This window comes from Oncorhynchus masou, unplaced genomic scaffold, assembly GCF_036934945.1.
Source record: "Oncorhynchus masou masou isolate Uvic2021 unplaced genomic scaffold, UVic_Omas_1.1 unplaced_scaffold_834, whole genome shotgun sequence".
Classification (NCBI taxonomy): domain Eukaryota; kingdom Metazoa; phylum Chordata; class Actinopteri; order Salmoniformes; family Salmonidae; genus Oncorhynchus; species Oncorhynchus masou.
Genome location: NW_027014802.1, coordinates 190,001 through 205,000, shown reverse-complemented (window position 1 = coordinate 205,000; position 15,000 = coordinate 190,001). Strand labels below are relative to the sequence as shown.

At 45.1% G+C, this 15,000-nt stretch overlaps 1 protein-coding gene across 1 annotated transcript in view; it reads left to right on the top strand.

Annotated features, from left to right (window-relative positions):
• Nucleotides 1-15,000, top strand: part of LOC135537746 (thyrotropin-releasing hormone-degrading ectoenzyme-like) — a 116,410-nt gene that overhangs the window by 81,379 nt on the left and 20,031 nt on the right. The window contains exons 8-9 of the mRNA XM_064963767.1: nucleotides 1-69; nucleotides 11,413-11,580. The exon at nucleotides 1-69 is cut by the window's left edge and continues 39 nt beyond it. Coding sequence (XP_064819839.1) covers nucleotides 1-69; nucleotides 11,413-11,580 — 237 coding nt within the window. The remainder of the gene's footprint in view (nucleotides 70-11,412; nucleotides 11,581-15,000) is intronic.

Here is a 15,000-nt window from a genome sequence, read left to right as displayed (position 1 = left end):
CGGGAACAAGCACTGTCACCGCCAAGCTGTGTCGCTCATCTCTGATTGGATCTCCAGCAACAAGAACAGGTACAGTAAACAGCATCCTAAATGACACCCAGTGCCCCCCCAAATGGAACAGTTGCGCTAACGTAGGCTAATGTGATTAGCATGAGGTTGTAAGTAACAAACAAAAAAGAAATCCCAGTACATAGACATATCTGATATGGGCAGAAAGCTTAAATTCTTGTAAATCTAACTGCACTGTCCAATTTACAGTAGCTATTACAGTGAAAGAATATCATGCTATTGTTTGAGGAGAGTGCACAGTTATGAAACAATTATGAAAATGTATTAATAAACCAATCAGGCACGTTTGGGCAGTCTTGATACAACATTTTGAACAGATATGCAATGGTTCATTGGATCAGTCTAAAAACTTTGCACATACACTGCACCTGGGCTGGAATAATACATTATGGCAGTTCTCATGCATTTCAAAGATTCTGGTACTTTAAAAAAATATATGTTTTAATATTTTACCAGATCTAATGTGTTATATTCTCCTACATTAATACCACATATCCAAACAAACTTCAAAGTGTTTCCTTTCAAATTGTACCAAGAAATGCATATCCTTGTTTCAGGTCCTGAGCTACAGGCAGTTAGATTTGGGGGAGTCATTTTAGGCAAAAATTTGAAAAAAATGTGAGATTCTTATTTAAATCAGTGCACCACTGTATAGGGAGTAGGGTCCTCTTTCAGATTGGTCCGTAGAGACAGAGAGCGGGCGTCGTGCTGGGCCCACAGTCACCACCCACAGTCACCGCCCACAGTCACCGCCCACAGTCACCGCCCACAGTCACCGCCCACAGTCACCGCCCACAGTCACCGCCCACAGTCACCGCCCACAGTCACCGCCCACAGTCACCGCCCACAGTCACCGCCCACAGTCACCGCCCACAGTCACCGCCCACAGTCACCGCCCACATTCATCGCCCACAGTCACCGCCCACAGTCACCGCCCACAGTCACCGCCCACAGTCACCGCCCACAGTCACCGCCCACATTCACCGCCCACAGTCACCGCCCACAGTCACCGCCCACATGCATCGCCCACAGTCACCGCCCACAGTCACCGCCCACAGTCACCGCCCACAGTCACCGCCCACAGTCACCGTGTTGGACTCACACATACTGTACATAATAGGAGGACAGATTCACTTGGAAGACGCTGGTCTGAAAGCTCCTTACCAAGCAGCTCTCCTCTCTCCTCTTCAGATATCACCAAGCAGCTCTCCTCTCTCCTCTTCAGATATCACCAAGCAGCTCTCCTCTCTCTCTTCAGATATCACCAAGCAGCTCTCCTCTCTCCTCTTCAGATATCACCAAGCAGCTCTCCTCTCTCCTCTTCAGATATCACCAAGCAGCTCTCCTCTCTCCTCTTCAGATATCACCAAGCAGCTCTCCTCTCTCCTCTTCAGATATCACCAAGCAGCTCTCCTCTCTCCTCTTCAGATATCACCAAGCAGCTCTCCTCTCTCCTCTTCAGATATCACCAAGCAGCTCTCCTCTCTCCTCTTCAGATATCACCAAGCAGCTCTCCTCTCTCCTCTTCAGATATCACCAAGCAGCTCTCCTCTCTCCTCTTCAGATATCACCAAGCAGCTCTCCTCTCTCCTCTTCAGATATCACCAAGCAGCTCTCCTCTCTCCTCTTCAGATATCACCAAGCAGCTCTCCTCTCTCCTCTTCAGATATCACCAAGCAGCTCTCCTCTCTCCTCTTCAGATATCACCAAGCAGCTCTCCTCTCTCCTCTTCAGATATCACCAAGCAGCTCTCCTCTCTCCTCTTCAGATATCACCAAGCAGCTCTCCTCTCTCCTCTTCAGATATCACCAAGCAGCTCTCCTCTCTCCTCTTCAGATATCACCAAGCAGCTCTCCTCTCTCCTCTTCAGATATCACCAAGCAGCTCTCCTCTCTCCTCTTCAGATATCACCAAGCAGCTCTCCTCTCTCCTCTTCAGATATCACCAAGCAGCTCTCCTCTCTCCTCTTCAGATATCACCAAGCAGCTTTCCTCTCTCCTCTTCAGATATCACCAAGCAGCTCTCCTCTCTCCTCTTCAGATATCACCAAGCAGCTCTCCTCTCTCCTCTTCACATATCACCAAGCAGCTCTCCTCTCTCCTCTTCAGATATCACCAAGCAGCTCTCCTCTCTCCTCTTCAGATGTCACCAAGCAGCTCTCCTCTCCTCTTCAGATGTCACCAAGCAGCTCTCCTCTCCTCTTCAGATATCACCAAGCAGCTCTCCTCTCCTCTTCAGATATCACCAAGCAGCTCTCCTCTCCTCTTCAGATATCACCAAGCAGCTCTCCTCTCCTCTTCAGATATCACCAAGCAGCTCTCCTCTCTCCTCTTCAGATATCATCAAGCAGCTCTCCTCTCTCCTCTTCAGATATCACCAAGCAGCTCTCCTCTCTCCTCTTCAGATATCACCAAGCAGCTCTCCTCTCTCCTCTTCAGATATCACCAAGCAGCTCTCCTCTCTCCTCTTCAGATATCACCAAGCAGCTCTCCTCTCTCCTCTTCAGATATCACCAAGCAGCTCTCCGCTCTCCTCTTCAGATGTCACCAAGCAGCTCTCCTCTCTCCTCTTCAGATATCACCAAGCAGCTCTCCTCTCTCCTCTTCAGATATCACCAAGCAGCTCTCCTCTCTCCTCTTCAGATATCACCAAGCAGCTCTCCTCTCTCCTCTTCAGATATCACCAAGCAGCTCTCCTCTCTCCTCTTCAGATATCACCAAGCAGCTCTCCTCTCCTCTTCAGATATCACCAAGCAGCTCTCCTTTCCTCTTCAGATATTCCCAAGCAGCTCTCCTCTCTCCTCTTCAGATATCACCAAGCAGCTCTCCTCTCTCCTCTTCAGATATCACCAAGCAGCTCTCCTCTCCTCTTCAGATATCACCAAGCAGGTCTCCTCTCTCCTCTTCAGATATCACCAAGCAGCTCTCCTCTTTCCTCTTCAGATATCACCAAGCAGCTCTCCTCTCTCCTCTTCAGATATCACCAAGCAGCTCTCCTCTCTCCCCTTCAGATATCACCAAGCAGCTCTCCTCTCTCCTCTTCAGATATCACCAAGCAGCTCTCCTCTCTCCCCTTCAGATATCACCAAGCAGCTCTCCTCTCTCCTCTTCAGATATCACCAAGCAGCTCTCCTCTCTCCTCTTCAGATATCACCAAGCAGCTCTCCTCTCTCCTCTTCAGATATCACCAAGCAGCTCTCCTCTCCTCTTCAGATATCACCAAGCAGGTCTCCTCTCTCCTCTTCAGATATCACCAAGCAGCTCTCCTCTTTCCTCTTCAGATATCACCAAGCAGCTCTCCTCTCTCCTCTTCAGATATCACCAAGCAGCTCTCCTCTTTCCTCTTCAGATATCACCAAGCAGCTCTCCTCTCCTCTTCACATATCCCCAAGCAGCTCTCCTCTCTCCTCTTCAGATATCACCAAGCAGCTCTCCTCTCTCCTCTTCAGATATCACCAAGCAGCTCTCCTCTCTCCTCTTTAGATATCACCAAGCAGCTCTCCTCTCCTCTTCAGATGTCACCAAGCAGCTCTCCTCTCTTCTCTTCACATATCCCCAAGCAGCTCTCCTCTCTCCTCTTCAGATATCACCAAGCAGCTCTCCTCTCTCCTCTTCAGATATCACCAAGCAGCTCTCCTCTTCCTCTTCACTCTCTCCTCTTCAGATATCACCAAGCAGCTCTCCTCTCTCCTCTTCAGATATCACCAAGCAGGTCTCCTCTCTCCTCTTCAGATATCACCAAGCAGCTCTCCTCTCTCCTCTTCAGATATCACCAAGCAGCTCTCCTCTCTTCTCTTCAGATATCACCAAGCAGCTCTCCTCTCTCCTCTTCAGATATCACCAAGCAGGTCTCCTCTCTCCTCTTCAGATATCACCAAGCAGCTCTCCTCTCCTCTTCAGATATCACCAAGCAGCTCTCCTCTCTCCTCTTCAGATATCACCAAGCAGCTCTCCTCTCTCCTCTTCAGATATCACCAAGCAGCTCTCCTCTCTCCTCTTCAGATATCACCAAGCAGCTCTCCTCTCTTCATCTGAAAGAAGCTTATAGTCACACTCCGTTTTATAGCTCCTTTTTACAGAGAAGAATGTCCCATTGTTGAATCCCAGTGGGCCTGACATAGATTTGTGTTCTGATCAATACGGCACGTTGGACAACCTTGCCAATATCGATGTTTCAAACGCCAAGTGTCCATTGAAACAGAATCTATCCCTGTCTAATCCCTCCACCTGTTGCTCTCGGCAACACAAACAACAACAACCACAACAATGGCCCCCACCTCTACACGGACGTGTTGACAACAACACTCTCTTCATCTCCGCTATGATACGAACATCCCTCATTACACCCTACAAGGTCTGATTGGTTCTCTGCGTATTCCTTCAGAAATACTGTCTAATGATCCAGGGTCTGATTGGCTCTCTGTGTATTCCTTCAGGAACACTGTCTAATGATCCAGGATCTGATTGGTTCTCTGCGTATTCCTTCAGGAACACTGTCTAATGATCCAGGATCTGATTGGTTCTCTGCATATTCCTTCAGGAACACTGTCTAATGATCCAGGATCTGATTGGTTCTCTGCGTTTTCCTTCAGAATAATACAGAATAAACTAAGATAGGCCATAGTGAAGATACTGTATCTGAGTCTGTCCATTGATGTCAGCAGTACTGCACTACACACTGTATATGTACACTGTACGCATGTGAGTGAGTTGAAAACACAATATATTCTGTTCTTTGGTGAGATGGACCATGGACGGCAGATAGCCTAGTGCTTAAGAGCGTTGGGCCAGTAACCGAAAGGTTGCTGGTTTGAATCCCTGAGCTGACTAAGCTGAAAATCTGCCGATGTGAGATTTGGCCTGTGTTGACTTCTAACATTTTTATTTTATTTAATTGAAGTCCGTTAAGAACAAATTTTTATTTTACAATGACGTCTTACCCCGGTCAAACCCGAACCCGGACGACGCTGGACCAATTGTGCGCTGTCCTATGGGACTCCCAATCACGGGCCGGTTGTGGTACAGCTGCGCCCCTCGGGGAGCCCCAAGACACGGTGGTGAAAGGTTGGAAAGAGACTGGTTTTATCTGTCTATAGGCCCCAGAGCCTCTGATACTGTACTTAAAAAACTCTATACTCCCAAATGGCACCCTATTCCCTATATAGTGCACTACTTTTGACCAGGGCTGGCACCCTATTCCCTATATAGTGCACTACTTTTGACCAGAGCTGGCACCCTATTCCCTATATAGTGCACGACTTTTGACCAGGGCTGGCACCCTATTCCATTATAGTGCACTACTTTAGACCAGAGCCCTATTCCCTATATAGTGCACTACTTTAGAACAGAGCCCTATTCCCTATATAGTGCACTACTTTAGACCAGAGCCCTATTCCCTATATAGTGCACTACTTTATACCAGAGCCCTATTCCCTATATAGTGCACTACTTTAGACCAGAGCCCTATTCCCTATATAGTGCACTACTTTAGACCAGAACCCTATTCCCTATATAGTGCACTACTTTATACCAGAGCCCTATTCCCTATATAGTGCACTACTTTATACCAGAGCCCTATTCCCTATATAGTGCACTACTTTAGACCAGAACCCTATTCCCTATATAGTGCACTACTTTAGACCAGAGCCCTATTCCCTATATAGTGCAGTACTTTAGACCAGGGCTCATAGGGGAATAGGGTGGAAGCTCTTCATAAAGCCCCACTGCCCTCGCCACATGGCTTTATGATCAAGGTAGTAATGTGTGGCGGCTGAGCTCAGCAGTGTTAATGTGGAACGCCCATACCTGGTGTGGTCCACATCTTCCTGTATCCTCCTCACACTATCTCCGTCTATACAGAGGAGTGAGGGAGGGAGAGAGAGAGAGAGAGAGAGAGAGGGAGGGAGGGAGGGAGGGAGGGAGGGAGGGAGGGAGGGAGAGAGGGAGAGAGGGAGGGGGGAGAGAGATGCATATACATATATATATATATATATTTAGAGAGAGAGAGAGATATGCATATATATAGAGAGAGAGATACAGAGAGAGAGAGAGGGAGACAGAGAGTGATAAGCATATATATAGAGAGAGAGATACAGAGAGAGAGAGAGGGAGAGAGAGAGAGTGATATGCATATATATAGAGAGAGAGATACAGAGAGAGAGAGAGGGAGAGAGAGAGAGTGATATGCATATATATAGAGAGAGAGATACAGAGAGAGGGAGAGAGAGAGAGAGAGTGATATGCATATATATATAGAGAGAGATACAGAGGGAGAGAGAGTGATATGCATATATAGAGAGAGAGAGATACAGAGAGAGAGAGACAGTGAGAGAGAGAGAGAGGGTGATATGCATATATATAGAGAGAGAGATACAGAGAGAGAGAGAGTGATATGCATATATATATATATATATATATATATAGAGAGAGAGATACAGAGAGTGAGAGACAGTGAGAAAGATAGGGAGAGAGTCACCTTTCACTGTAAAAACACTGACACTTGGTTTCCTAAAGTGTAACCTGCAGTGATTTAACCTACAGTAGCTCTTGTACCAGGGAGAGCTGCCAGTAGAGCTGTTGATCTGGCGGTCTGCTCTCTCTGTCTCTGTTTTACCATCACTACATTATCCATCATTTGTAGAGTCTGAATGAAAGACTCAATGTGAATATTAGGGAACATCGTGGCCTAGAAAGTTAATTATGTCCGTCATCGTTGTGAGAGACTGCATGGAGAGAGAGAGCAGTCATTTTGTGTCTTCAGTCATTATGTATCTGTCTCTATCACACTTTGACCACACTAGGTATATTCAGGATTATTTATTTTTGGGGGGGGGGGCTTTTTCCACAAGCTGCATCTCTACCTGAGATTGCGTTGGGGAAACTGTGCTAGAGTGTAGATTCCCGAGGCTCTCCCAAACCCCCTGTGTGCCATGGGACCCAGTCAGCAGAAGTGTTTTGCTCAGTAAGGTCTTGCTATAGTAAACTTTCTCCAAAGCCTTGATTCCTCTCGAGAGCCAGAAAATGTCATGCTCTCAATCTATTGTAGAAATATAGTGCATGAAAAGCCCAGCATCCCGTGACACATCATTATGGATTTTCAGTTGTTTTTTACTACAGCCTGAGAAACAGCTAGACTTTTCCCGGTTCAATCCCCAGTCCAGTCATTATAATAGGAACCACATCTTAGGCTTGGGATTTCAGGATGGACAAGATACTTAAGGACCGTTAAGTTATCGGTGGTGCAGGACATGTCTGCTCAGTATGACTTTGGGTTTTAACTGCAACATCACAGGGAGCGGAACCTGTGGACGCAACTACAACATCATGGACCTGTGGACGCATCTACAACATCATGGACCTGTGGACGCAACTACAACATCATGGACCTGTGGATGCAACTACAACATCATGGACCTGTGGACGCAACTACAACATCATGGACCTGTGGACGCAACTACAACATCACAGACCTGTGGACGCAACTATAACATCATGGACCTGTGGACGCAACTACAACATCATGGACCTGTGGATGCAACTACAACATCATTGACCTGTGGACGCAACTACAACATCATGGACCTGTGGACGCAACTACAACATCATGGACCTGTGGACCCAACTACAACATCACAGGGAGCGGAACCTGTGGACGCAACTACAACATCACGGACCTGTGGACGCAACTACAACATCACGGACCTGTGGACGCAACTACAACATCACGGACCTGTGGACGCAACTACAACATCATGGACCTGTGGACGCAACTACAACATCATGGACCTGTGGACGCAACTACAACATCATGGACCTGTGGACGCAACTACAACATCACGGACCTGTGGACGCAACTACAACATCATGGACCTGTGGACGCAACTACAACATCATGGACCTGTGGACGCAACTACAACATCATGGACCTGTGGACCCAACTACAACATCATGGACCTGTGGACGCAACTACAACATCATGGACCTGTGGACGCAACTACAACATCATGGACCTGTGGACGCAACTACAACATCATGGACCTGTGGACCCAACTACAACATCATGGACCTGTGGACGCAACTACAACATCATGGACCTGTGGACCCAACTACAACATCATGGACCTGTGGACGCAAGTACAACATCATGGACCTGTGGACGCAACTACAACATCATGGACCTGTGGACGCAACTACAACATCATGGACCTGTGGACGCAACTACAACATCATGGACCTGTGGACGCAACTACAACATCATGGACCTGTGGACGCAACTACAACATCATGGACCTGTGGACGCAACTACAACATCATGGACCTGTGGACGCAACTACAACATCATGGACCTGTGGACGCAACTACAACATCATGGACCTGTGGACGCAACTACAACATCATGGACCTGTGGACGCAACTACAACATCACAGGGAGCGGAACCAGTGGACGCAACTACAACATCATGGACCTGTGGACGCAACTACAACATCATGGACCTGTGGACGCAACTACAACATCATGGACCTGTGGACGCAACTACAACATCATGGACCTGTGGACGCAACTACAACATCATGGACCTGTGGACGCAACTACAACATCATGGACCTGTGGAAGCAACTACAACATCATGGACCTGTGTACGCAACTACAACATCACGACCTGTGGACGGAACTACAACATCACGACCTGTGGACGCAACTACAACATCATGGACCTGTGGACGCAACTACGACATCACGGACCTGTGGACGCAACTACAACATCATGGACCTGTGGACGCAACTACAACATCATGGACCTATGGATGCAACTACAACATCATGGACCTGTGGACACAACTACAACATCATGGACCTGTGGACGCAACTACAACATCATGGACCTGTGGACGCAACGTTTCAACAAACAACCTCTTAACATATTGACAACACACGCAGTCACCCATGAGGGTTTTTAACATGTTAATAGATGGACACAATCAGGTACAGGATTCAGACAACCTGATTGGTTATTAAAGCGTGTTGGTTGATTTTACGACGTCACACAAAATACAGTCTTATTATTTCTGGGTACTTTGAGCTGAGACAAAAACGCGTTGGTCTGACATGCTGATGCCGTTTTCATCAATGGAGCATATAAAACTAAATTTTGTCTGTTGGAGCATCTAAAACTAATTTTTGCCTGTTGGAGCATCTAAAACTCTTTTTGTCAGTTGGAGCATCTAAAACACTTTTTGTCAGTTGGAGCATCTAAAACTCATTTTTGTCAGTTGGAGCATCTAAAACTCATTTTTGTCAGTTGGAGCATCTAAAACTCTTTTTGTCAGTTGGAGTATCTAAAACTATTTTTGTCGGTTGGAGCATCTAAAACTCTTTTTGTCTGTTGGAGCATCTAAAACTCTTTTTGTCTGTTGGAGCATCTAAAACTCTTTTTGTCAGTTGGAGCATCTAAAACTCTTTTTGTCGGTTGGAGCATCTAAAACTCTTTTTGTCGGTTGGAGCATCTAAAACTCTTTTTGTCGGTTGGAGCATCTAAAACTCATTTTGTCAGTTGTAGCATCTAAAACTAATTTTGTCAGTTGGAGCATCTAAAACTCTTTTTGTCAGTTGGAGCATCTAAAACTATTTTTGTCGGTTGAAAACAAATGTACTGGTGCTCAACAACCCCCAGGACATTTTAACATCAGCATCGCCATTGACGCAAAACAGTCCATTTCTAAACGCTTTCATTTCATTGTTTTTTTTGACCTGTGTGAGTAAACTATAGACACACTATATAGAGATGGAGCATGTTCTGCCATTGTTAAAAAACGCAACCCATGTCTCTTGTTTAATATATAAGTAGAGTAGTATAATGTCTACAACATTATTGTGCCTCGCTGAGATGTGAACTGCACAAACAAGGGCTCTGTTCCAAGCAAATATACACTCTGTTTACACTCTGTAAGGGCTCTGTTCCTAGCTAATATACACTCTGTTTACACTCTGTAAGGGCTCTGTTCCTAGCTAATATACACTCTGTTTACACTCTGTAAGGGCTCTGTTCCTAGCTAATATACACTCTGTTTACACTCTGTAAGGGCTCTGTTCCTAGCTAATATACACTCTGTTTACACTCTGTAAGGGCTCTGTTCCTAGCTAATATACACTCTGTTTACACTCTGTAAGGGCTCTGTTCCTAGCTAATATACACTCTGTTTACACTCTGTAAGGGCTCTGTTCCTAGCTAATATACACTCTGTTTACACTCTGTAAGGGCTCTGTTCCTAGCTAATATACACTCTGTTTACACTCTGTAAGGGCTCTGTTCCTAGCTAATATACACTCTGTTTACACTCTGTAAGGGCTCTGTTCCTAGCTAATATACACTCTGTTTACACTCTGTAAGGGCTCTGTTCCTAGCTAATATACACTCTGTTTACACTCTGTAAGGGCTCTGTTCCTAGCTAATATACACTCTGTTTACACTCTGTAAGGGCTCTGTTCCTAGCTAATATACACTCTGTTTACACTCTGTAAGGGCTCTGTTCCTAGCTAATATACACTCTGTTTACACTCTGTAAGGGCTCTGTTCCTAGCTAATATACACTCTGTTTACACTCTGTAAGGGCTCTGTTCCTAGCTAATATACACTCTGTTTACACTCTGTAAGGGCTCTGTTCCTAGCTAATATACACTCTGTTTACACTCTGTAAGAGCTCTGTTCCAAACTAATATACACTCTGTTTACACTCTGTTTACACTCTGTAAGGGCTCTGTTCCTAGCAAGTATACACTCTGTTTACACTCTGTAAGGGCTCTGTTCCAAGCTAATATACACTCTGTTTACACTCTGTTTACACTCTGTAAGGGCTCTGTTCCAAGCAAATATACACTCTGTTTACACTCTGTAAGGGCTCTGTTCCTAGCAAGTATACACTCTGTTTACACTCTGTAAGGGCTCTGTTCCTAGCTAATATACACTCTGTTTACACTCTGTTTACACTCTGTAAGGGCTCTGTTCCTAGCAAGTATACACTCTGTTTACACAACGCTGTTGGATAGTCAATCTCTTTGACTTCTCTGAGGATTCTGGTCCGCTTGGTATTGATTTGTTAACCTTTGTTTAATCAGGGTAAAAATCCTTTGAGGTTAAAAATGATAAAGTGAGGAAGAGCTGAAAAGAAGCTGACTGACACAAACAGCAGGAAATACTGAATACTAATGTTATTGTAGTAGTTTAAAGGAGAATGAAATTGGTCATGTAATTGGTTTGTGTGTGTGCCTGCTTGTATGCGTGTTTGTGTGTATGCGTGTGCGTGGTGTGTGTGTGTGCATGCGTGGTGTGTGTATCCTTCCCTGCAGGATCCCTCCCAACGTGCGTGACATAGTGTACTGTACAGGCGTGTCTCTGATGGATGAGGACGTGTGGGAGTTCATCTGGATGAAGTTCCACTCCACAACAGCCATCTCAGAGAAGAAGGTTCTCCTGGAGGCTCTGACCTGCAGCGACAATGGCTTCCTGCTCAACCGGTGAGTCATTTGTAACAGAACTTTATTGTTCCCTCACAGGGAAACAGAACTTTATTGTTCCTTCACATGGATACAACTTTCTGCTCAACCGGTGAGTCAATATTAAATAACTTTATTGATCCATCACATGAAATTTCACAACAGCTTTGTGCTCAACTGATGAGTAAACCACATTTAGCATCTCCTGGCTTCCACACATGCTGATGCAGTCCTTTGGAACATCTACATTTTATAAAGTCTAATAAATCAATGTGATACAGCCTGCAGCACCACAATAAATCCATTATTTTAGACGGGTCTAAAGAAACATGAAAAAATGTTTGTCTCTTTCAGAAGAACAGAGTAACATTCTCTTGTTGTTCTTATGATAGGTCCTGATCCATTTATTTTTATCTTAAAAAACTCCCTAATCCCTGCCGATGACAAGCATACCCATAATATGATGCAGCCACCTCCAATCCGTATTCAGGACACAAAGTCCATTTCTCTGCCAAATATTTAACTATTATATAAAGTAATATTTAATTATTGCTTTAGTGTCTTATTGCAATCAGGAAGCATGTTTTGGAATATTTTTTTATTCTGTACAGGCTTCTTTCTGTGATTTAGGTCGGTATTGTGGCTTAACCTCTTGAAACTCCCCATCCCGGATCCGGGATCGTGACTAAAGCCTCAGGCTCATTAGCATAACGCAACGTTAACGATTTCTGAAAATCGCAAATAAAATTAAAATAATGCGTTTGCTCTCAAGCTTAGCCTTTTCTTAACAACACTGTCATCTCAGATTTTCAAAATATGCTTTTGAACCATAGAAATGGACTAATTTGTGTAAGAGTATGCAAAGCTAGCATAGCATTTTGTGTAGCATGTAGCACGCAACATTTTCACAAAAGCCAGATAACCAAATAAATAAAATCATTTACCTTTGAAGAGCTTCTGATGTTTTCAATGAGGAGGCTCTCAGTCACATACCAAATGCGCAGTGTTTCCTGAAAGCGTCTGTGTGTAGGAGAAATCGTTCCGTTTTCTACATTGCGCCTGGCTACTGAAACGAACCGAAAATGCAGTCACCTACAACGTAAAACTTTTTCCGGATTAACTACATAATATCGACTGAAACATGGCAAACGTTGTTTGGAATCAGTCCTCAAGGTGTTTTTTCACATATCTCTTCATTGACATGCAGTTCGTGGAAGCTTGCTTTCCTCTCTGTATTCCTTGGAAAAATACTGGCAGGTGACTTTTGCGCACCAATTTCGGCGCAGGACACCGGGCGGACACGTGGTAAATGTGGTCTCTTATGGTCAATCTTCCAATGATCTGCCTACAAATACGTCACAATGCTGCAGACACCTTGGGGAAACGACAGAGAGGGTTGATTCATTCCTCTTGCGTTCACAGCCATATAAGGAGATCATGACAAACAGAGCCTCAAAAATCCTTGTCATTTCCTGGATGCCATCTCATCTTGGTTTTGCCTGAAGCTCACGTTAAAGGGCACGCACAGAGAAGATCTTTGTATTTCTGGACACGTCAGAGTGTTTTCTTTCGAACAGTAGCAATTATATGCATAGTCGAGCATCTTTTTGTGACAAAATATCTTGCTTAAAACGGGAACGTTTTTCATCCAAAAATGAAATTGCGCCCCTAGAGTTCCAAGAAGTTAACTATAATGTTGTTGATCCATCCTTAGTTTTCTCCTGTCACAGCCATTAAACTCTGTAACTGTTTTAAAGTCACCATTGGCCTCATGGTGAAATCCCTGAGCGGTTTCCTTCCTCTCTGGCAACTAAGTTAGGAAGGACGCCTGTGTCTTTGTAGTGACTGGATGTATTGATACACCATCCAAAGTGTAATTTATAACTTCACCAGGCTCAAAGGGATATTAAATGTTTTATTTTTACTCATTTACCAATAGGTGCCCTTCTTTGCGAGGCATTGGAAAACCTCCCTAGTCTTTGTCGTTGAGTCTGTGCTTGAAATTCACTGCTCGACTGAGGGACCTTACAATTATCTGTATGTGTGGAGCACAGATATGGGGTAGTCATTAAAATATGGCTTTGTACAACATCAGTGCACACAGAGTGAGTCCATGCAACATATTATCTGACTTGTTAAGCACATTTTGACACCTGAACTTATTCAGGCTTGCCTTAATTAGGGGTGGAATACTTTATTGACTCGAGACATTTCAGGTTTTCACATCTTTATTATTATTTTGTAAACATAATTCCACTTTGACATTACAGGGAATTGTTTGCAGACAAGTGACGCAACATCTAAATGTAATCCGTTTTAAATTCAGGCTGTAACTGAAACAAAATGTGGGGAAATGTCACGGCGTGTGTATCCTTTCTGAAGGCACTGTGTGTTCGTACAGTTACTATACAAGTTGAGTCACTGGGAGACGTTAGAGGCTCACCTAGACCTTCTATTTTCTATTGATATGAAGTATCTCTCATTTCAAACGTCCCTGTCCGTCGCCCATGTAACGGATGTGAAACGGCCCTGTCCTTCGCCCATGTAACGGATGTGAAATGGCCCTGTCCTTCGCCCATGTAACGGATGTGAAACGGCCCTGTCCTTCGCCCATGTAACGGATGTGAAATGGACCTGTCCTTCGCCCATGTAACGGATGTGAAATGGACCTGTCCTTCGCCCATGTAACGGATGTGAAACGGCCCTGTCCTTCGCCCATGTAACGGATGTGAAACGGCCCTGTCCTTCGCCCATGTAATGGATGTGAAACGGCCCTGTCCTTCGCCCATGTAACGGATGTGAAACGACCCTGTCTTTCGCCCATGAAATGGATGTGAAATGTCTAGCTAGTTAGCGGTGGTGCGCGCTAATAGCGTTTCAATCGGTGACGTCACTTGCTCTGAGACCTTGAAGTAGTTCCACTTGCTCTGCAAGGGCCGTGGCTTTTGTGGAGCGATGGGTAACGATGCTTCGTGGGTGACTGATGTTGATGTGTGCGGAGGGGACGGCTTAAAGTTGTACTGTTACACCTACACAGTAGCCTTGAAACACTGCAGTGGATGGAAGAGTGTCTCTGTGTGTTTACTGACTATAACCCAGTGGTCTTGAAACACTGCAGTGGATGGAAGAGTGTCTCTGTGTAGGGATGTGTGTTTACTGACTATAACCCAGTGGTCTTGAAACACTGCAGTGGATGGAAGAGTGTCTCTGTGTGTTTACTGACTATATACCCCAGTAGCCTTGAAACACTGCAGTGGATGGAAGAGTGTCTCTGTGTAGGGATGTGTGTTTACTGACTATAACCCAGTGGTCTTGAAACACTGCAGTGGATGGAAGAGTGTCTCTGTGTGTTTACTGACTATATACCCCAGTAGCCTTGAAACACTGCAGTGGATGGAAGAGTGTCTCTGTGTGTTTACTGACTATATACCCCAGTAGCCT